The sequence below is a fragment of the Jaculus jaculus genome, chromosome 1, assembly GCF_020740685.1.
Source record: "Jaculus jaculus isolate mJacJac1 chromosome 1, mJacJac1.mat.Y.cur, whole genome shotgun sequence".
Lineage (NCBI taxonomy): Eukaryota > Metazoa > Chordata > Mammalia > Rodentia > Dipodidae > Jaculus > Jaculus jaculus.
Genome location: NC_059102.1, coordinates 123,545,817 through 123,570,271, shown reverse-complemented (window position 1 = coordinate 123,570,271; position 24,455 = coordinate 123,545,817). Strand labels below are relative to the sequence as shown.

General features: G+C 41.5%; 1 protein-coding gene across 3 annotated transcripts in view; it reads left to right on the top strand.

Annotated features, from left to right (window-relative positions):
- Positions 1–5,802: 5,802 nt before the first annotated feature.
- The window catches only part of Ptbp3 (polypyrimidine tract binding protein 3), a 142,065-nt gene continuing 123,412 nt past the window's right edge, over positions 5,803–24,455 (top strand). The window contains exons 1-2 of one of the 3 annotated variants that reach the window (XM_045148705.1): positions 5,856–5,973; positions 9,970–10,003. In XM_045148705.1, the coding sequence (XP_045004640.1) occupies positions 5,966–5,973; positions 9,970–10,003 (42 nt within the window). In that variant the 5' untranslated portion in view covers positions 5,856–5,965. Of the gene's footprint in view, positions 5,974–9,969; positions 10,004–24,455 lie in introns of all 3 variants that reach the window. The other 2 variants (XM_045148701.1, XM_045148708.1) reach the window with 2 other exon arrangements.

The following is a 24,455-nucleotide window of genomic DNA, read 5'->3' as shown; positions in this document are numbered from 1 at the left end:
AACAGGTACAAGATGAGGAAAATGGACATTATTCATGGTAGTTGAGAGGTCAGTGAGCATTACATGATACATTAATGCCTCCTCTTCATTTGGGAGAGATTTTGAAGAAAGCCTAAAATAGAGAGATTGCTTAGTGATTAAGTGCTTGCCTGTGAAGCCTAAGGACCCTGGTTCGAGGCTCCATTCCCCAGCACCCACATAAGCCAGATGCACAAGGTGGCACATGCATCTGGAGTTTGTTTGCAGTGCTGTAGGCCCTGGCGTGCCCATTCTCTCTCTCTCTCTGCCTCTTTATTTCTCTGTCACTCTCAAATAAGTAAATAAAAGTAAACAACAACAAAAAAAGAGGCAAAAAAATATTAAAAAAAAGAAAGCCTAAAATGCTACAGAATGGGCCAGTTTGTCAGACTCAGTGCATCTCAGTTATTATAACCTCATTTGATTACTGACATGGGGTAGTCTGAAAAATAGGAAGACTACTTTTACATTTTTCTTAAACCTTTTAAGTTGGTATTATTAAGAGAAAATTCAGGTAATGTTTCTCTTTTATTGCTTCAACTTGAAATAGTTATAACTCACAGGAAATTTAAAAGGTAGTGCAATGAGGCCCTGTGGACCCCTCACCCAGTTTCTTCTAATGGTAACCTCTTAACTACAAAGCACGTCATCAAAGCCAGAAACTGACATTGATACATGCATAAATCTTTTAAATTTGCTGCTCTTACATGCACTTGAGTCTTGAGTTCTGTGCACTTCTATCATGTGCAGATTAGTCTAAACACCCCCCATAATCAAGATTCAGAACTGTTTTATCACAAATGTTCCCCTGTGTACTCCTGTAGTTATACTTCCTCTACCTTGTTACTATCTCTTTCTGTTCTCCCTTTCTATAATTCTGCCATTTTTGAGAATGTTACTGAAATGGAATCACACAGTATGAAACCTTTTGAGATTGACTTGTCTCAGCATAATTTCAGAGGATTCTATTTTAGGGAATACATATTAATGATGATGATTTTATATTTTTTTGTAGGCTAAAATATAACATTAGCCTTCTGAGAAGTATCTAATGGCTGGTATTATTTCTGACATATTTTGGCATTTTTTAGGTCTTAAGAAGTCCTACCTGCAAACATGAATGTTGGTTAAATGTTAACTAGTGCTGCATAGTGGAATGGCTTAAGGCAAATGTTCAAAGGTTACATTTTGTGTAAACAGAATAGTGAGGGGGTGTATCTCTTGTGAGAAAAATAGGTTTCAGGGGGAATTTCTTACACAAATTTGAACAAAACTACAAAGACATAAAATATTTAAAAAATTATAAACTATTTAGAACTGTCTTTCATTTCAAGGTATAAACAGCAGAGAGAAAAGATTATGTCGTTACCATCAAGAACCCAGGATACTGTATATAAAGTGCTTGTGCCAAGGTCACATGGTTGACATCTGATCATTCCAGATCTAGAAACTTCTGCTGACATTAGAGAAGGCCAGGTTTCTTCCACATTAGGTAGAATATGGAAAAAGCTAGGATCTTAAACCTAAGCTTTGAGGAGCTAATCTCTACTATCTATTGCTTTTGAATCATAATGACATAAAAACTATGAGGGTTCAATCTGTAAGACATTCTTATGAATTTAGGACCAAGTAGAATGGGAAAAAGTTTCATTTTGCTTTCTGATGGAAACTGTTTTCATTTATCCAGGCCTCTGAAAAGCTGGTAAAGCTGGACTTGAGTATTTAGGAGATGCTGCGCTGTTCTGTTAATTTTATTCAGTGCAATGTTTTCATATTGCATACGTTTCAGAATGATTGTTAGTATGTATAATGAATCTCAGACTCAATTCACTTTTGTAAAAATATTGATATTTTCAGGTTGGAGAGATGGCTCAGTGATTAAAGGTACTTGCTTTCAAAGCCTGTCGACCTAGATTCAATTCCTCAGAACTCACATTAGGCTAGATGCAAGCAGTGGCGCATGCATCTGGAGTTGTCTGCAGTTGCAAGAGGCCCTTGCATACCCATTTTTCTCTTTCCCTCTCACACACATATTAATAAAAAATATTTTAAAATATTTGTATTTGTTACCTATCTAAAGCCATGGACATAAGAGACATAACCTTTTAAAAAATTCATTCTTACCCAGGTGTGGTGGTGCATGCCTCTAATCCCAGCACTTGGAAGGCAGTGGTAGGAGGATTGCTGTGAGTTCGAGGCCACCCTGAGACTACATAGTGAATTTCAGGTCAGCCTGGGATAGAGTGAAACCCTACCTCAATAAAACCAAAAGGGAATAAAAAAGTTCATTCTTAGTGGGGCATGGTGGTGCATACCGTTAATACTAGCACTCAGGGCAGGAGGGTCACTGAGTTCAAGGCAACCCTGAGACTACATAGTGAATTCCAGGTCAGCCTCTGCTATAAGAAGACTCTACCTCAAACAAAACAAACAAACAAAAAAAAGGACTGGAGGGATGGCTTAGCAGTTAAGGTACTTGCCTCTGAAGCCTAAGGACCCATGTTCAACTCTCCAGATCCCACACAAGCCAGACACACAAAGGTGAGGCAAGCACAATGTCACACATGCCCACTAGGTGGTGCAAGCATCTGGAGTTTGATTATAGTAGCTGAGGCCCTGAGGTGCAAATTCATTCTCTCTCTCTCAGATGCACATACTCTCTAAAAAAATTCTTTTTTTGAGAGACTGATTGAGAGGGGGAGGGGATATGATGGAGAATGGAGTTTCAAAGGGGAGAGTAGGGGAGGGATGGCATTACCATGCAATATTGTTTACAATCATGGAAGTTGTTAATAAAAAAAATTTGGAAAAAAAATTATTTTGTTTTTTCTTTGAGGTAGGGTTTTACTCTAGCCCAGGCTGACCTGGAATTCACTATGTATTTTCAGGGTGGCCTTGAACTCATGGTGCTTCTCCTACCTCTGTCTCCCAAGTGCTGGGTTTAAAGGTGTGTACCACCACGCCTGGAAAAAATTCTCAAAACACAAACTACAACAATAAAAATATACTCATTAGGCTGGAGAGATGGCTTAGCGGTTAAGTGCTTGCCTGTGAAGCCTAAGGACCCTAGTTTGAAGCTCGATTCCCCAGGATCCACGTTAGCCAGATGCACAAGAGGGCGCATGCATCTGGAGTCCCTTTGCAGTGGCTGGAGGTCCTGGCACACCCATTCTCTCTCTCTCTCTCTCTGCCTCTTTCTCTCTCTGTCACTCTCAAATAAATAAATTTAAAAAAACCCAAAATAAAAAAAAATACACTCATTGTTTTTTATTCTTTTTTATTTAAAAAATCCCATAAATTGGTACAGCTCTTTTATAGCCATCTTGGCAATATTTTATCAAAGTTGACATGCTCAAATCCTTTGTTCTAGAATTCTACTTCTAGTATTCTATTCCTCAGATGTAATAGTATGTGTGCAGATGTTCATATCCACATGATGTTTTGTATAATGTTGTGTAGTTACATGAATAATTAAAATCTAAATTATCACTATTTTGGAAGAGGTTAAGTAAATTATGGCACATCCAGAAATATTTGGCAATATTAAAAAAATTAAGTTGAAAAGTATTCTAGCGGAAAAAATAGTAGAAGAGGCCTACATTTAGGGTGTGCACAAATACAGACAGTAGTTCTCATGGGCAGAGTGGTTTGGGGAGGAAAGGAAAAGTTTTTCAAGCCAGTCTTTGTGACATATGCCTGTAATGCCAGCATTGAGAAGGCTGAGACTGAGGCTGGAGGATCCTCAGTTTCAGGTCAGCCTGGGCTACATAGTAAGTTCCAGCTAGATGGTGCTTATAAATTAAGTCTCAAACAAACAAGAAAAAGCTATTTAATGTTGTTTGATTTTTTCCACCCAAATTAGCACTACAACTTATTTTTCTTGCTAAAAAAGAAATGAAGGCCATTTCATCATCAAAATATATCCCAAAGCCAGGTGTGGTAGTGAGTACACTCCTTTAGGAGGATCACCATGAGTTTGAGGCCACCCTGAGACTACTTAAGTGAATTCCAAGTGAGCCTGGGCAGCGAGACCCTACCTCAAAAAATAAAAATAATGTATCCAAAATGCAGCAATAGAAACATTGTATTAACTATTTATTTTACTATGTATACATATATGTTTCTGAGGTGGGATCTCACTCTGTAGCCCAAACTGGCTTGGAACTCATTATGATACCCCAAGCTAGGCCTAAGCCCTCCCCAGTTCTGAAATTACAGGTGTGAATCACTACACCTGGTTATTATTTGCTATTTTAAAGTTCCATCTGGCAGCCGGGCGTGGTGGTGCACGCCTTTAATACTAGCAGTGGGGAGACAGAGGTAGGAGGATCGCCATGAGTTCAAGGCCACCCTGAGACTACTGAGTGGATTCCAGGTCAGCTTGAGCTAAAGTGAAACCCTACCTCCAAAAAAAAAAAAAAAAAAAAAAAAAAATCTGGCAATGTTTACAAATATAACTTCATATTTGGACTTAACATAAAAAACTAAACGTATTTGACATTTTGGAAAAGGGTTGAGGTTACATATAGTAGTACATTAAAAATGACCTCCCTGAATTAAGTCTTCTAACTGAAAAATGTTTTCTAAGAAAAACTGATAAATATATATTTTAAATAGCACCTATTTATTTTAAAATAGGCAATTAGTAAGGATAGATGGGTGAGGTTACTTCCTTTCCAATGGGTGGAGGTAGCTCCCTCTTTTACTCAGGGCGGTTGAAAATTTGGTTGAGGACAGTTTATGTGGTTCACATTTGGGTGGTCAGTGAATTAAAAAGCACTCACTTTCCCAAGTAAGCAGACTTTACAAGGGGAAAAAAAAAGCCACTAGTTGTACCGGTTTTACATAGTACACAGCTACTTTGTGTGTTTTGTGCACATGTTTTTGCTCATAGAGGAAAGGGCTTTGGTGCAAACGAAACGCTTCCTGGTTGCGAAATTGCCGACAAAGCAATCTACTCGTGTTTTTAGCAGGAAAAAAAAAAAACAAAAAACAAAAATAAAAACCGGAACAATCCTTTTGTAGAAGTGTCCCATCCCGTCCCGAGAAGAATGAATGAGGTAAACTTGTAAAAATGCTTGTAACATCATGGTCATACCATTCTGTGCCATTTAAAGTTTCACGCACATTCGGTTTCGGACCGTCGGGTAGAAGAGCGCGCTTCAGCCGCTGCCGCCGCATCCATCTCCCCAGCCACACCTATCCGGCCGGTGGCCGAGGGTAACTTCCAGCGCCGGGCGGTCGGGCCGCGGGGGGCGGGGTGGGGGAGTGGGTCCGGGAGCGTGCAGCCCCGCGGGGCGCGCCTTGGATTCGGCCGTCGCGCCCGGGTCCCGTACCGGAGCCGACGGCAGCCGCGGCCGGGCGGTGGGGTCCTGGCGGGACACTTGCGCCGCCTCTCGGGACTCCCGAGGCTTTTCCTGCCAGCAGGGGGAAGCGTCGCAGGCCGGGTCGGCCAAGCCGGAAGGCCCGCGAGGCCGCGGGAGGGCGGGTGACCGAGCGGGAAGCACAAGGCGCGCGCTCCCGCGAGCGCGGGCGCGAGGCCGCGGGCTGGAGGGGGAGGGGAGGGGCGGGGGGGGGGGGGGAGGAGGACGCGCACGCGCGCCGAGACCCCGGCCGTGAGGCGGGGCGCGGAGGCCAAGGCGGGAAGAGGGCGCCCTGGAGCCGAGCCGAGGGTGGGCGCGAGCGCAGGGGTGGGCCCCGAGGGAGGGCGTCGACGCCGACGCCGAGGGGGCGGGCTCAGGCGGAGCGGGGACGCGCTCCGGGGCAGGGAAGGCGGGGGCGCGGCGGTGGCGGGAGCGTGCCCGGTCCCCGCCCCTGGTTCCCACTCTCTTTTCCACCTCCGACCGGCCGGGGCTCCGGAACGGCAGCGCTCGCCGGTGCCCGGAGCCGCCCTGTTACCGCTGCCTTCTTTTCTCCGCTCTCGGCGAGCTCGTCAGTCATCTGGGCCATGGATGGGTAAGTGCTCGGGGCGGCCGCGCCGGGGCTCAGCCGGCCGCGCTTCCTCCCTGTCTCTCTCCCCCCCCCACCGCCGTGTGCGCGTCCCGCCGAGGCCGGCTAGCGAGCAGGGCGCGGTGCCGCCCGAGCTCGACGGCCGGGGCTTCCGGGCGCCTCCGTGGAGACGAAGGGGGTGGGGAGAAGCCCGCACCGCGGGGGCGCCGTCCGTCCGTCCGTCCGTCCGTCCATCCGTGCGCCTCCGCCTCTCCTTCCCGCACGCGGCGCCCCCTTCACACCCTCAACGGCGTACACGGGGAGCGGAGGGAAGCCCGGTGGTGCCGGGGTCCGCCCTCGGCGTCCCGAGTGCAGGGAGCCCCGCCGGCCTCCAGACACTTCCTCTGAGAAAATGGTGCGCGGCGCTGGGGGAGGCGGGCGGCGGGCGCCCTCGCGCTCGGGGAGTTGCTGTTTACCGGCGGGGCGGGGTGGGGCGGGCGGCGGAGCTCGCTCGGGGTCTCTCTCTCTCTCTCTCGGTCTCTCTCTGTCTCTCCCCCTGCGGCGGGGCGAGTGGCCGCCCGGGTGGCGGACGGCCAGTGCGCGCGTCGGTACACGTCTGGGGCGGCGACCGGGTTCCGAACCGCGGTCCCGTGCGGCGTCCCGGGCCCGGCGCGGGCACATCCCTTGACCGCGTCGCTGAGCCGAGCGTCGGGACCCGGGCACCGCGGGCGCTTGCTGCCCCTCACCTCCCCACCCCTAGAAACTTGGTGAATTTACAAGCCGGGTGTATGTGGAATGCTGTCCAAAGTGTCGTTTTCCGGGAGGTTTGCTTAAAAATGAAATAGGGTCCGGTGACTTTGAAACAACAACTAAAGATGTAAAACCACTTTTACACCTCTTAGGTATTTCGCTGGGAACTCGGTTATGTGGGGTGGGGAACCTGATATATTTTAGTAGTTGAAGCGCTAATTGAAGGAGTTTTCGTGAGTCAAGGGTCAGGTTATAAAAGTGTACATCAAAGTAAGATTTTACGTAAAATCTGAAACTTTTAATTAACGATTCCAAATGTTTTTGTGCGTTGCAGTTTTTATTTGGCCTGTCACCTACTTTTGACCACACGGTTTCTGTAAGGTGCTTGGTAGTAGAACCTAGAACTTACTTGAAAAGCGAAAGGCAGTTTACAGGTTGCCACATCTTTCCTTGTGAAGACACTAGAATCTTCCAACAATTTTTGTCCTCCTTAGACTTCATTTCTCGTAGTTTCACAATATTGTGATCTGTGGATTTCTTCATTTGAATGCAGATTACACACTGCTACTGCTATCAAAGTACAATTTTAGACTTTATTTATGGTTATGATCTTTAAAATATTATTTAATGGAAGCTTTTTTGTGGAATCTTCTTTGAGAGCATCAACTTATTTCTCATTACCTTACGAAGTTACACTTTATGTTCAAAATCATTTAAGTTATTTACATCATTATGTCATCATTTCAGTTCAGGAAGGCAATGAAATTATTTCATTATGAGTAGTGTATTATCCTTAGAAGGCTTGATTTCAGGTAAGGGGAAGCTGACTAATTTTTGTGTTGTAAAATTTATGGTTAAAAGAAAGAGGACTCTTGTTTCTTGGCTGTTAAACTCTTGGACAACTATGAAGTGTAAACTTAGTCCTCCCCCCCTCCCCGGGGGCAATAGGAGAATTCAGCATCATTCAACATAGCATAGACTTATAGTCATCATTTGATATATATATATAATAAATAATATATAATAAATAAGTAATTATAAATAAGTAAATATATATATTTATAATTATTTATTTTTAAACTTATTTTTATTTGAGACAGAGCAAGGTAGAGAGAGAGAGATGGGTGCGCCAGAGCCTCTAGCCCCTGCAAACTACAGACTTATGCGCCACCTTGTGCATCTGGCTTACATGGGACCTGGAGAATCGAACCTGGGTCCTCAGGCTTCACATGTAAGCACCTTAACTGTTAAGCCATCTTTCCAGCCCATTGCTTGATACTTTCTACAGCAGTTTTGCTGCTTTTGAAATAACCATTTTGGTTAGCATGGGTTTCAGCATCATCATCATCATCATCATCATTATTATTATTTTGTTTTTTCAAGGTAAGGTTTCACTCCAGTCCAGGCTGACCTGGAATTCACTATGTAGTCTCAGGGTGGCCTCGAACTCAAGGTAATCCTCCTACCTCTGCCTACCCAGTGCTGGGATTAAAGGCGTGTGCCATCATGCCTGGCTCTTCATTACTATATTTTCATACATAATATATTATTTTGCCTTGCTCATCTTTGACTCTCTATTACCCATATTCTTTTAGGAAATATGCAAACTGTTAATTGATGATATAAAAGAGATAGTTTTTCTTTTTTTAAAAATTTTTTGTTCATTTTTATTTATTTGAGAGCAATTGACAGAGAAAGAGGCAGATATATATAGAGAGAAAATGGGCATGCCGGGGCCTCCAGGGGCCTCCAGCCACTGCAAACGAATTCCAGACGTGTGTGCCCCCTTGTGCATCTGGCTAACGTTGGTCCTGGGGCATTAAGCCTTGAACCGGGGTCCTTAGGCTTCACAGGGAAGCACTTAACCGCTAGGCCATCTCTCCAGCCCCAAGAGAGAGTTTTTCTATGGCACAATTTTTCAGGGATTTTTTTACACTCTAGTGTTAAGAAGTGTGGTTTTGAATGTAGTGAATTTTTCCCTAAGCAAGCTTATTAATTTTTTTCACTTTCTAAGAGCCTGAAAGAGATTAGATGATGATGATGATGGTTATTATTATTTTTCCAAGGCCGGGGTCTCACTCTAGCCCCAGCTGACCTGGAATTCACCTCATAGTCTCAGGGTATCCTGGAACCCACGGTGATCTTCCTACCTCTGCCTTCCAAGTGCTGAGATTAAAGGTGTGCACCACCATGCCTAGCAGATTTTTTTTTTAAATTTTATTTACTTGATACAGAGAGGGAGGGAGAGAATGGCCACACCAGGGCTTTCAGCCACTGCAAACAAACTTCACATGCATGTACCACCTTGTGTATCTAGCCTATGTGGGTTCTGGGGAATTGAACCTGGGTCCTTTGTCTTTGCAGGCAAGTGCCTTAACTGCTAAGCTATCCCTCCAGCATCCAGTTTCTTTTTTCTTTTTCTTTTTTTTAAAGTTGAGTAGTTAAAAACAAAACAAAACACTAGTCTACATAATCTTTCTAGTTCCTTCTTAAATTTCAACTGCATTTTATATGTGTATATGTATTCATTTCCTCCTAAGAGGCATAATTTTTATATTTAAACAGTTTTGATGTACAGTTTTCTCAAAGAAGATTTATTTTGAAAATAATGATTCTGAAATTTGATGTTTATATTGATTTTAGTTATGGGAGTTATTTTAATACCCTTTTTTTTTGGCTTTTCAAGGTAGGGCCTCACTGTAGCTCAGGATGACCTGGAGTTCACTATATAGTCTCAGGTTGGCCTCAAACTCACTATGATCCTTTTACCCCTGCCTCCCAAGTGCTGGGATTAAAGGCATGTGCTGCCCAGCTCTTTGGTGAATTTTAAGTGGTAAATACAGATTCATAAAATGCTTCCCATGTCTATAAAACCCAAGTACTGGTTTTGTTTCATTTAAAAAAGTAGTTATGGTCATTCATACCAGCGTTTGAAAGAACAGATTTTGGTGACCTAAGTTTGGGTTTGAATTTGAGACATGAGATAATTTGACAAATGAATGAATAAACACATGATTTCTGGAGCATAGCCATATTTCTTTAAACATGGAGACAGCTTGTTTCTTGCATTAATGTTAAGGCTTTGCTTTTAAACTCTGCTGTTGCTAGACTGTCCATCATTTTTCTTTGTATTAACATTTCACAGTTCATTACATTTTTATTTTCATTATTTGTTGTTATAATGCTTTTCTTTTTTTTTTCTTTAATCTTACCTGTCTTTTAAACTTGCTCTCTAACTTTGTTTTCCATTTTCTCTTTACTTTTTCCATACAGTGTTGTTACAGATCTTATAGCAGTCGGTTTAAAGGTAGGAATCTTTTACTATCCTTTCATAGTCATTTTTATATCTTAATTTTTGCATTTCCCCGTCGGTGGTAAAACCATCTCACCTGTTCACAGAATTGTGTGTAATACTATGTGATGATAATCCTTAACTCTGTTTTTAAGTAGGATTTTTACGCACATACACACAAACACACACACAAATAAAAATCTAGACCCAAAGTTTGGCTTGAATGATTAGGGTGGTTTTGTTTCTCTTGCTTACATTTTAACAGTTAAACTTAACCTAGGCTCTGATTTGTCTTTTTAATTTTTGTTTTGTGTTTTTCAAGGTAGGATTTCATTCTAGCTCAGGCTGACCTGGAAAAACTGTAATCTCAGCGTGGCCTCGAACTCACACCGATCCTCCTACCTCTGCCTCCCAAGTGCTGGGATTAAAGGCGTGAGCCACCACACCCAGCTTGTTTTATCTTTTTGTCATGTCCCTTACATCTTTCCGTTCATAGATGTGCTTATGAGTACTAAAATAACACAGCTGATACTTCTTTCATTCCTACTATATGCCAGATGTACATTTTCACTATTACAGTCCTTCAAGGTAGATAATTAGTATTCTTATTATAGAGATGAAAAGTACATAGAAAGTTTGTTAAAGATGTAGAGCATAAGCCTGGCGTGGTGGCACATGCCTTTAATCCCAGCACTGGGAGGCAGCGGTAGGAGGATTGCCTTGAGTTTGAAGGCACCCTGAGACTCCATAGTGAATTCCAGGTCAGCCTGAGCCAGAGTGAGACCCTGCTTCGAAAAACAAAAAACAAAGATGTAGAGCATTAGTGTTCAAATGCTTGCCTTTTGGTTCCAAAGACTGGCCTTTTCCCAACTATTCCTAGTTGCTAACAGTGAGGGTTCTGTGTAAAAGGGGAACAGCCAGAGAGCTGGATAATTAAGAGTTTTCAATAAAGGTATTTCTAAGTTACACTAGCCATTTTAGGTTTATCAGTCTTTTTTTTTTGGTAGGGTGTCACTCTAGCCCAGACTGACTTGGAATTCACTATGTAGTCTCAGGCTGACCTTGAACTCACAGTGATCCTCCTACCTCTGTTGGTATTTTTTTGGTTTGTGCCACGATCTGAGTGGCTTATTAGTCTTTTAAAAAAAATTATTTAATTATTAGGGGAGGCAGATAGAATGAGTGTGCCAGGGTCTCCAGCCATTGCAAATGAACTCCAGACACATGTATCACCTGTGCGTCTGGTTTATGTGGGTACTGGGGTGAATCTTGGTCCTTAGTCTTTTCAGGCATGCACCTTAACCTCTAAACTGTCTCTCAGCCCTTATCAGTCTTTCAGGTGTTTTTACTTATTTATTTTTGGCTTAAAAAGTTCAAATCATGTAAACAGTGTTCCTTTATAGGAGACTTTTACACCATAAGTGTTCTAAGGCATCCTTTAGTGTTTTGGTGTTTGATATAGCTGAGTTGAGAATCTAAAGAGGCTGCAGTTCAAATTGCTGTAGAAAGTAGAAATATTTAATCTTTGTATGCATTTAAACCCTCTAGATAGATTTATATAAGTTGTTTCACAACTTCCTAGTGTATGTTCTGACACAGCAAATATTCCACACTGTCTGCCTATCTCTGCACATCATTTTCCTAACGATTTCCTTGTTTGTTTCCTTTACACTAACTAGATCTGATAGTGATGCTTAAATTCCTAAGACACCCTGCTCAAGAAACATAGATAGAAATAGCACTTAACACCTAGAATAGGATGTCTGAGACTTGCATAGTTGGGAACTACTGCTGTACTGTTTTTTGGGGTTAAGTGGAGTTGATCTGTTTTGGCAAGCATTGAACATATTTATAAATTTCAAATAAATGGTCCTTTTTGGTGGAGTAGGCTTTTGCTTAAATATGCTTTCACTGTCTCATTCGAGACTGATACTCAGGTAATAGAAATTAAGGCCTTAACTATTTCTAGGTGTTGTTTTTGGTATCTGTAGGTGCCTGTGGGAGAAGGAATAGTTAAATGAATGCTGTTTTGATCTGAACAGGAAGGCATTATGTGATTTTAGCATTTTATCTGGCAAAATAAATAAATAAATGCATGAGACATTTTTAAGGTTTCCATTTAGAAATTAAGGAATTGTGATTGAAGGACTGTCACACTTGTTTTATTATGGTGAGTAATATACCAGTAGTAAACAAAAAGGTATTAGGCATAGGAATCATGTATTAATGAAAGATTCAGCTTTCTGACTGTATGTTTTGCAGTAACACTGAAAACACAATTACTTTGAATCTCTTTATAAACTGTAATACTAGAAAATACTCCTTATATGTAATTTCTGATAAAATTCTTGGATCCCTGCCAAGAAAATTTAGTTATCAAATAATGAGCTAATGATGGTACCAACATATGATGTGTCAATACAAAGTTTCTACTTAATAAAAAAAAAGAGTTAATAATAAGGTTTACATTTTATCAAGATGAATGAACTTTAAGCTACTTCACTTCCATTATTTGCTGTCAGAAAATGGGGTACAATAAGTGGTTTTAGTCAGTGGCAGAATAGATATCCAGTTATGCTTGATAAGTTTGTTTTTCTGGATTCAAAAAGTAATACATATTAAAAAAATTTTAAAGGGCTGAGAAAATGCTGTGGTGGCTAAGAGCACTTGCTGCACAAGCATGAGTGTTGAGAGGGCCTGAGTTCAAGTCCCCAGCAAATATGTAAAAATCTGTGTGTGGTTCTCCAGTCCTGTGGGGAATAGAGTGGAGAATCCGTGAGGCTCACTGGTCAGTCAGTGTGACAGAAAACGGCAGCTCTGGGTTCAAGGAGGGACACTATTTCAGAGTGATAGAAGAGGACATTTAACTTTCATCTTTGGCCTCTACACATGCATATACAAGGTGCATGCATCTGCATACATCACACATACCACATGCATGCAAAAAACAATAAAAATGCTCTTTAACATAAAAAACCCTTTTAATATGAAAAATTTTAGCTAAGGAAAGCAGTTGCTTTTAGAGATCAAAATACTCAGAATGCTTCATGAAGGCAAATTCGTGTGTGTGTGTGTGTGTGTGTGTGTGTGTGTGTGTATTTTTTTTTTTTTTCAGTTTTTTGATGTAGGGTCTTGCTTATAGTCCATGCAGACCTAGAATTCACTGTAGTCTGAGACTGGCCTTGAGCTCAGAGCAGTCCTCTTCCCTCTGCCTCTGGAGTGTTGGGATTAAAGGCATACGCCACCGTGCCTGGCTGTCATATATGACAGTGTTTATAGTATCTGGCACATAATCTCTTAAAAGTGATGAATGAATGAATGCTAAAGTGGTCACATGACTAGTTAAGTGGCACATTTATACTGGAACCCAGCCTTCTAATTTTGCTAGTGTTTCTCTAATAGGTATATACTATAGTGAGGAAAAAATTTCATTTTTTAGATTGATATATTCTTGTTTGTTGTTTTTTCAAGGTAGGGTCTTGCTGTAGCCCATGCTGATTTGGAATTCATTATGTAGTCTCAGGCTGGCCTTAAATTCACAGCAATCCCTCCCTCCACCACTCAAGTGCAGGGATTAAAGGTCACACCTGGCCTTAGATTGCTATTTTCTTGACGTTTAGTCCCTACATCATGATGAGTACCTTGAATGTTCTCTGTGGGGTATTAATTTTTTAACCATGTCCAAATTAAGAAAACTAGCTTTTGATAATTACTGTGAAGCATGTTTCTGTTTCTGTATTTTATTTCATTTTATTTATTTATTAGAGAGAGAGAGAGAGAGAGAGAGAAATAGGCAGGTAGAGAGAGAGAGAGAGAATAGGCACACCAGTGCCTCCATCCACTGCGAACAAACTCCACATGCGTGTGCCCCCTTGTGCATATGGCTTATGTGGGTCCTGGGAAGTCAAACCTGGGTCCTTTGGCTTTGCAGGCAAGCGCCTCAGCCACCAAGCCATCTCTCCTGTCCTTTCTCTCTTTTTCTTACTTGCTTTTGATACTCTATGAAGCATTTTTCTCTCAGGAAGGATCCTTCCTTCTCACCTACCCTTTCTTTTTTTTTTTTTTTTGATAGGGTTATGAACTTAAGATCTTTCTGCTTCAACCCCATGTACTACCATGCCTGTCTAAAATACTTGCTTTATTTCGTGTTTTATGTTTTGAAATGCTTATTGAGAAACAATGAAAAGGGAAATCTTTTAAATGAAGAACTAGTCAGGTGATGAGTAATACTACACATTGTTAGAATTTTTATTGTATCAGATAGTTGCTGGGGAGATTGCTCAGAAGGTAGCACGAGGACTTGAGTTTGATCCCTAGCACCCATGGAAGAAGCCAGCATGTATATTGCTGGGGCTCATTTGTCAGCCAGTTTAACTGAACGTACAGCAAGCTCTAGGTTCAGTGATTGAAATACTCCATCTCAAGCAAATAAGGCAGAAGAACTGTAGAGGATGACACCCAGTATGTCTGTATGGTGTGCATGCAGCTGCACACACAAAAATAATTGCATTATACTTCTAAGGCAGTGTCAGCATTGAGAGTACCACCTTTCTGTGTGTTCCAAAGTGTAAACTTGTAGGTTATGCTTTAGTTATTACTAGCTGTCTTATCTTAAAATCATGTATTTCCCATAGTCCTAGTTATTTTAGCCTTCCATATTAAATAGTTTTTTTTCTGAATTATTTTAAGTGAGTGCCTTTTTGTAGAAAAGGTCATGTGTAGAAAGGACTGTAATAGGCTTCCAATAATCACCATGCCTGCCACTACATAGAGAAGAACAATACAGCATATTTAAATCAATTTTGAAGATCAATTTTCCATTTGTTTAACACTGGAGGTTAGCAAACAATAGACTATGGGCCAAATCCAGCTTGCCACCTGTTTTTCTCAATAGTTTATTGGAATACAGCCAAGCTTACTTGTTTCTGTATTGTCTGTGGCCACTTTCACACTACAATGGCAGAGTAGTTGTAATAGAAACTTCAAAATGTAAAATATTTGCTCTCTGGCCTTTTACAGGAAAAGTTTCTTATTTCTGTGCTTGTAGGAAAGTGGAAGGCTTTGGTTGCATTTTTCCCCTTTTGAAGTTTGTGTATTGTGGATGTGTATTATGTGTATGGGGTTAAGAGGACAATCTGGGATGTCTGTCCTCGTTTTACACCCACTTTTGTTTTCTTAAATGTTCTCATTTATTTACGAGAGAGAAAATGGATGACAGCGAACCTCTTGCCATGGCAGAGAACACCAGACATGTATGCTACTTTGTGTATCTGGCTTTAGATGGGAACTGGGGAATGAAGTCTGGCTGGTAGGCTTTGCAAGCCAGAGACAGGGTCTCTTGTTTTTGCTGTTATGTGTACACCAGTCTTGTTGGCCTGCAAGCTTCCAGATTGTTCTGGCTGTGCCTCCCATTGCTGTAGTTGCATTGGGATCATACATGTGAGCACCACTTTTCATCTGGCTTTGTGTGTGCTGGGGAATTGAATTTGGGCTGGCAGGCTTACAAGTAAGCCCTTCACCATTGAGCCATCTCCCTATAATATAGTTCAATAAATTTTGACAGGTGGATCTACTCATGTTAGCACTCCAATCACAACAATAGAATACCCCTTCAGAACGTTCCTTCGTTCCAGACCATGTCTAGGCAACTGTTAGCAGACTAATTTTATCTGTATTTGTACTTCAAGCAAAGGGAATCATAGACCATAGCCTAGTTGGTATCTGTCTTTTTTTTTTTTTTTTTCCAGGTAGGGTCTCACTGTAGCCCAGGCTACCTGAAATTCACTACGTAGTTTCAGAGTGACCTCAAACTCTCTGCAATCCTCTTAGCTCTGCCTCCCAAGTGCTAGGATTAAAGGTGTGCACCACCATGCCCAGTAATACCTGGCAGTTTTTAAAACAATATTTACTTATTAGAGAATGGGTGCACCAGGGCCTCTATCTACTGCCAAAAAAAACCCCAAAAAACAAAAAACCTCCAAACACATGCACTACCTTGTACATCTGGCTTTATGTGGGTACCAAGGAATCAAACCTGGGTCCTTTGTCCTTGCAGGCAAGCACCTTAACTACTGAGCCATCTCTCCAGCCATATATGTATATAATTTTTATTGACAACTTCCATAATTGTAAGCAATATCCCATGATACTTCCCTCCCTGTCTCCCTCCCCCACTTTACCCTTTGAAACTTCTCTCTCCATCTTATCCCTTCCCCCTCTCCATCAGTCTCTCTTTTATTTTGATGTCATGATCTTTTCCTCCTGCTATGATGGTCTTGTGTAGATAGTGTCAGGCACTGTGAGGTCATGGATATCCAGGCAATTTTTGTTTCTGGAGGAACACGTTGTAAGGAGTCCTACTCTTCCTTTGGCTCTTATATTCCTTCTGCCACCTCTTCCGCAATGGACCCTGAGCCATGGAAGGTGTGATTGAGATAATTCAGTGCTGAGTACTCCTCTGTCACTTCTCAGCACCATGGTGTCTTCGGAGTCATCCCAAGGTCACTGCCATCTGTAAAGAGAAGATTCTCTAACCAAAAGTGAGAGTAGCATTATTATATGGGTATGAACATTAAGAGAACTGCTTACTGAGCAGTTTGGTGAGCATAGTATATACTTTGAGCCAGACAGCAGCAGACATTACATCCCTAGGGCTCATGACTACCCTGTTGTAGGTTTTTAGTATCTGTGATATATTGCCTCCCATGGAGTGGGCCTCCAGTCAAATTAGAGGGCGGTTTATTTCCCCCATAACAGATGTGCCACTATTGCACCCATTGGCTCATTTTACCTTGCTGGCCAAATATAATGTCCAGACCCTCTTTTTAAATATTTTATTTTTATTTATTTATTTGAAAGAGAGAGGGAGAGGGAGGGAGAGAATGGACACATCCAGGCCTCCAGCCAACTGCAAACAAATTCCAGATGCATGTGCTGCCTTGTGCATCTGGCTTACATGGATCCTGGGGAATTGAACTTAGGTCCTTTGGCAAGTGCTATAACTGCTAAGCCATCTCTCCAGCCCTGCCCCTATAAAAAAATATTTTGTTATTTGAGAGAGAGTAGGAAAAAAGAGGCAGATACAGAGAGAGAGAATGGGCACACCAGGGCCTCAAGGCACTGCAAAGGAACTCCAGACACATGTGTATCTGGCGTACTTGGGTACTGGGGAATCGAACCTAGGTCCTTAGGCTTCACAGGCAAGCACCTTACCCTATAAGCCATACTCCAACTCCTCCATCCCCTTAAAAAATTTATTTATTTATTTATTTATTTGAGGGAGGGGCAGATAGAGAAAGAGAATGGGCCCAATATTTCTTATTTAGCAAAATGAGCTTTAGATTCATTCATGTTGCATATATACTTATTCTTTTTTTTTTTTCCCCGAGGTAGGGTCTCACTCTGATCCAGGCTGACCTGGAATTAACTTTGTCATCTCAGGGTGGCCTTGAACTCATGGCAATCCTCCTACCTCTGCCTCCCGAGTGCTGGGATTAAAGGTGTGCGCCACCACACCCGGCTTTTTGTTTTTTTAATGTTTATTTACTTATTTGAAAGTGACAGAGAAAGAGGCAGAGAGAGAGAGAGAATGGGCATGCCAGGGCCTCCAGCCACTGCTAACGAACTTCAGATGCATGTACCCCCTTGTGCATCTGGCTAACGTGGGTACTGGGGAATCGAGCCTCGATCCAGGATCCTTAGGCTTCACAGGTAAGTGCTTAACCGCTAAGTCATCTCTCCAGCCCCATATTCATTCTTTTTAAAAAACATTTTCTTCTTTTAAAAAATATTTCCTTCCTTCCATCCTTCCTGAGGCAGATAGAATGGGCATGCCAGGGCCTGTAGCCACTGCAAACAAACTCCAGTTGCATGTGTCACCTTGTGCATCTGGCTTATGTGGGTATTGGGGAAATGAACCTGGGTCCTTAGGCTTTGCAGACAAGTGCCTTAACTTAGCGAAGCCATCGCTCCAGCTCCTATATTTGGTTGTTATTTATTTATTTGCAAGCAGAGAGAGAGGGAGAGGGGAGAGACAGAATTGGGCACACCAGGGCCTTTAGCTGCTGCAAATGAACTTCAGATGCATGCACCTCTTTGTGCATCTTCTTTTACTTGGAATTGAGGAATTGAACTCAGATTGTTAGGCCTTGCTGGCAAATGTTTTAACTGCTGAGCCATTTCTCCATCTCTCATTTTTTTTTCTATATTTCACATGTGAATATATTAACTTTGTATATTTTTAATTAAAAAATGTTTTTGGTATATTTTTATTTATTTATTTGACAGTGACAGATAGAGAAAGAGGCAGAGAGAGAGAGAGAGAATGGGGATGCCAGGGCTTCCAGCCACTGCAGACGAATTCCAGATGCGTGTGCCCCCTTGTGCATCTGGCTAATGTGGGTTCTGGGGAATCGAGCCTCGAATGGGGTCCTTAGGCTTCACAGGCAAGTGCTTAACTGCTAAGCCATCTCTATAGCCCTAATTTTTTTTTTTAATTTTTATTAACATTTTCCATGATTATAAAATATATCCCATGGTAACAGCCCTAATTTTTTAATACTCTTTCCTAGGAAAGAGAATGAGCGATCAAATGAATATAAATGGGTGTGCCAGGGCTTCTAGTCGTTGCAAGTGAATTCCAGATGCTTGTCCCACTTTGTGCATCTGACTTTACGTGGGTACTGGGCAATTGAACCTAGGTCGTTAGGCTTTGCAGGCAAATACCTTAACTGCTAAGCCATCTTTCCAGCCGTATAATACTGTATTCTAAAACTCATTTTCTTGTTGATGGACACTTGGGTCCTTTCCAGTTTTGGTTTCTGTGAACATTTGTGTAAAAGTATTTGGTTATGTCACACACACACACACACACACACACACACACACACACACCCCTCCCGGAATGAAAGTCCAGGGTGGTAGTATGTGTGTATGTTTAACTTTGTTAGAAACTATTTGCTATATTTTGGATATTGAACGTTCCCTTAAGGCCTGTATGCTAAAGACTTAGTTGCAAGGGGTAGCCTTGTTGGGAGGTAGTAAGATCTTTAGGAGGTGTGGGTTTGTGGAAGAGTCTTAGTTTGTTGAGAGAGTGACTTCAAATGGGATTGGGGGACCTGCCTCCTTCATCTCTCCCTTTTGTGTTCCAGACTTGAGGTGATCAGGTTGTATACCTCAGGTGCACCCTGTGATTTCTACCCAGCAAGCTTATCAGAGATCCAAAGTAAAGGTTGGCTCAATCTTAGACCTTCAGAACTGTGAGCTGAATAAGACTTTTTCTTTCATAAGTTAGTTACCTCACTGTAGTGCTGGGTGGCTGACTGACACACACACTTTTTTTTTTTGTTTGTTTGTTTTTTGCTTTTTGAAGTGTAGGGCTTTGCTTTTGCACAGGCTGACCTGGAATTTACCATGTAGTCTTAGGGTAGCCTTAAACTCACAATGATCCTCTTGCCTCTGCCTCCCAAGTGCTGGAATTAAAGGTATGCACCCCCATGCCCAGCTAACTCACACTTTAAAAAAAAATTATTTTTTATTTTTATAATTCTCATTTTTTAAAATGTACTACTTTACAATGCCCAGCTCTGTATTAGAGTTCAGGTTGCCCAACTCATGGTGCTGCCAGTGTACTTTCAGGCCAAAAAAAAAAAAAAAAAAAAAAAAAAAAAATATATATATATATATATATATATACACACACACACACACACACACACACACACACGCAAACAAATGTATATTTATTTATGTTTATATATTTATAAGAGATAGAAAAAGGCAGAGTGAGAGTAGGCATGCAGGGCCTCCAGTCACTGGAAACTAACTCCAGATGCATGTGCCCCCTTGTGTATCTGACTTTTTGTGGGTACTTGGTAATCAAACCTGGGTTCTTGGTCTTTACTGGCAAGCAGTTTAACCCCTAAGCCATCTCTCCAGCCCCCTTTTAGCATTTTAATGGACATTACTGAATGGCTAGTGTTAGTATTATTATATTATGGCTTTAATTTTATTACTGATTTAATGTCTTGGTGAGCACTCTTTCATATGCTTTTTTGTTGTTGTTTTCAATGTAGGATCTCAGTCTAGCCCAGGCTGACCTGTAACTCACTTAGACTGGCCTTGAATTCATAGCCTTCCTCTTACCTCAGCCTCTCCAGTGCTGGGATTAAAAGTGTCCAGCATCACACCTGGCTTTTTTTTTTTTTTTCTTTCAAGGTAGGATCATGCTGTAGCCCATGCTGACCTACAATTCACTGTGTAGTCTCAAAGTGTCCTTGAATTCAAAATGATTCTGCCTCCTGAGTGCTGGGATTAAAGGCATGGGTCACCACTCCCAGTTAGATTCACTTTTTTGTGGTTGCTGTTTGTTTGTTTTTTTGATGTATGGTCTGGCTCTAGCCCAGATGACCTGGTACTCACTATGTAGTCTCAGGGTGGCCTCAAACTCATGGCAATCCTCCTACCTCTGCTTGTCGAGTGCTGGGATTAAAGGCAGGTTGCAACCAAGCCAGGCTCTAGATTTCTTTCTTTCTTTCTTTGTTTTGTTTTGTTTTGTTTTGTTTTGTTTTTTGAGGTAGGGTCTCACTCTAGGTCAGGCTGGCCTGGAATTCACTATGTAGTCTCAGGGTGGCCTCGGACTCATGGCACTTCTACTGCCTTTGGAGTGCTGGGATTAAAGGCATGCATTACCACGCCTGACTAGATTTATTTGTTAATGGTGTCTTTTGGGAAGTAGAAGAACTTGATTGATTGCTTTATTTATTCATTTGGATTTTGAAAGAGGTTTTGCTATATATCCCTGCTTGGCTCTAAACTTGCTGTGTAGCCTGGGCTAACCTCAAACTCTTGGTGATCCTTTTGCTCCTGTCAGTGGTGCTTAGGCTTATGTCACTAAGAAAGAATTTGATTTTGATAAATTTATTTTCCTTCTTAATTTTTGATTATGGCTTTGTGTCTAAAAAATCTGTACATTCTAGGGATTTGAAGGAAGATACCTTCCTTTATTTCTTGAAAAACACTTCCTTTCTAAACTGAGTTGTTTGGCACCATTATTTTAAAAATAAATTCACCATATGTGAGTGGGTTTATTTCTATGTAAGTTATTCTTTGCTCTATTTTTCTGCTATGTTTATATCACACTATCCTGTTAACAGTGCGTTTGTAATATGTCTAAAAATCACATAGTGTAGGGCCTCCAATTTTGTTACCTAATTTGTTTTACCTATTCTTGGCCATCTGACTTACATTTCAGAATTTAAATTCATCTGATTTTCTACAAATAATACCAATCTAACTCGATAAACATAGAGAAACAAGAATTTTTTCCACCTCTACCTCACACCATATTACATAAATATTTGAAATTCTTTTTAGACCTAGCCATAAAATTAATAAATATTCCCCTTATACACATACATGATTGCACCAGATATGAATGTGTATATCTGTGTTATACACACACACGAATGTGATGAAGTTTACTGTATTTTTTTTTTTTTGTTGTTTTTTGTATGTTTTGTTTTTCGAGGTAGGGTCTCACTCTAGCCCAGGCTGACCTGGAACTCGCTATGTAGTCTCAGGGTGGCATCGAACTCATGGCGATCCTCTACCTATGCCTCCCGAGTAATGGGATTAAAGGTGTGCGCCACCATGCCTGGCTTTACTGCTTTTTTAAAAAATAAATTTATTTGAGCCGGGCATGATGGCGCACACCTTTTTTTCCCTCAATTTTTTATTAACATTTTCCATGATTATAAAAAATACCCATGGTTCTGTTCTGTTCTTTTTTTTATTTAAAAATTTTTATTAACATTTTCCATGATTATAAAAAAATATCCCATGGTAATTCCCTCCCTCCCCACCCCTATACTTTCCCCTTTGAAATTCTATTCTCCATCATATTACCTCCCCATTATAATCATTGTACTTACATATATACAATATCAACCTATTAAGCATCCTCCTCCCTTCCTTTCTCTTCCCTTTATATCTCCTTTTTAACTTACTGGCCTCTGCTACCAAGTATTTTCCTTCTCACACAGAAGCCCAATCATCTGTAGCTAGGATCCACATATGAGAAAGAACATGTGGCACTTGGCTTTCTGGGCCTGGGTTACCTCACTTAGTATAATCCTTTCCAGGTCCATCCATTTTTCTGCAAATTTCATAACTTCATTTTTCTTTACTGCTGAGTAGAACTCCATTGTATAAATGTGCCACATCTTCATTATCCATCAGACTTAGCTTGCTTTGAGCATCCCGATTCTTCTTTCTTTGCCTCCCTTTGCCATGGGCATGTTGAAGTTGAAGGTGCACATGCAACTTTGCTTCCAGCTTTACATGGGTGCTGTCTGGAGAGGATTGAACTTGGGTTGGTGGCAGGCTTGTAAGCAAGTTCTTTTAACCACTGAGTCATCTCCCCAGCCCTTTTTGTTGATTTTGTTTGGCTACTTTTTTTTTTGTTGTTGTTGTGTGTATGTAATATGGTGTGTGTGTGTGGTATATGCACATGTACTCACCCCATGGGTGGGGTGGGGGCTATTGTCTGTGGTGGTTGGAGCAGAATGTTGGATTTCCTGCTGCATTGTTCTTCTGCTCATTTGTATTTGAGCTGTTGTCTCTTACTGATACTGGAGCTTGCTGCTGCAAGCCTGGTCGGTTCCCTGGTCTCTGTTTCCCTTTAGGACCAGGGTTACAGATACAAATGGCTATGTCCAGCTGTTTATGTGGGTTCTATGGAAATTTGAACTTAACTATTTTCAGGTCCGCTTAGGCCCTCATGGTTGTGCAGGAAGTGCACATAACCACTGAGCCATCTCTCCAGTTCCTTATTGATTAAAAAAAATACATTTATTGCCAGGCGTAGTGGCGTACGCCTTTGATCCCAGCACTCTGAAGTCAGAGATAGGATCGCCATGAGTTCAAGGCCATCCTGAGTATACAGAGTGAATTCCAGGTCCTCCTGGTCTAGAGTGAGACCCTGTATATATATGTGTACACACACACACATACATGTTGTCCTCTAACCTCAACACACACAACAACATGGCATGTGCTTGCCCATACAACACACATGTATTTGCAAACAGAAGGTAAAAAAGGACAGAGAGACAGATGGTGTTGGGGGTGGGGGAGGGAGTAAGAGAATATGGGTACACCAGGACTTCAAGCTGCTGCGAATGAACTCCAGATGCTTTTGCCACATTGTGCATCTAGCTTTATTATGGGTACTGGGGAATTGAAACAGGGTCATTAGACTTTGAGGGCAAGCGCCTCAACTGCTGAGCCATTTCTCCAGCCCCCTTAATGATATATATTTTTTTCCTGAAGTAGAGTCTCACTCTAGCCCAGGCTGACCTGGAATTCACTCTGTATTCTCAAGAGTGGCCTTGAACTCACTGTGATCCTCCTACCTCTGCCTCCCAAGTGCTGGGATTAAAGGTGTGTGCCACCATGCCCAGCTCCTTATTGTTTTTTTTTTTTATGTTATAATGTTTTATGTTTTAATGTTAATTATAGGGCTAGAGAAATGGTTAGTGGTTAAGGTGCTTGCATGTAAAGCCTAACAACCCAGGTTTGATTCCCCAGCACCCATGTAAGTCAGATGCACAAGGTGGTACATGCATTTGGAGTTCATTTGCATTGGCTGGAGGCTCTGGAGCACCTATTCTCTCTCAATATCTGCATCTTTCGCTCTGTTCAACAATAACTAACTAAATAATTTAAAAATAAGGTATTTGCAGAAATACTACTTTTCTAAACTTAAAGAAAAATTCTAGAGAACTTACATACCTTTTATGTGGTTAATTTTTCCCCCATCTGTTTTTTTTTTATGATTTATTTTATATTAGAGACAGAGAGGAAGAGAGAGAGAGTGTGTGAGAATGGGTTTGCCAGGGCCTTTAGCCACTGCAAACGAACTCCACACGCATGCACCATCATGTGCATCTGGCTTACGTGGGACCTGGGAGGGCCAATCCTGGGTCCTTAGACTTCATAGGCAAGTGTCTTAACTATTAAACCATCTCTCCAGCGCCCCCATCTGTTTTATCATCTGTCCCTTACTTATGCCTGTTTGTCTTTATTATCAACATCTTAAGGTGAGAGCTTACCATTTGTACTGTAAGTTCATTATTTTTCCTTTTACAGTAATAGTTTGTTGTGGAAATCTTTGATATTTTATAGTCCCCCCCCTCCAGTTCCTACCAAGGATTGAGTCAGGGCTCTAGGCAAGTATTCTACCACTGAACCCCCCACCCCAGTCCTTTTATTATTTTGATGTCCTCATCTTTTCCTCCTGTTACTAGGATCTTGTGAAGGTAGTGCAAGGTACTGTGAGGTCATGGATATCCAGGCTAATTTCTGCCTGGATGATAGCATTGTAAGCATACTTACCCTTCCTTTGTCTGCTTATGAGTTTTTGATGAAATACTTTCATTATGCTTAAGTACTTTTGTATTTTCTGTAC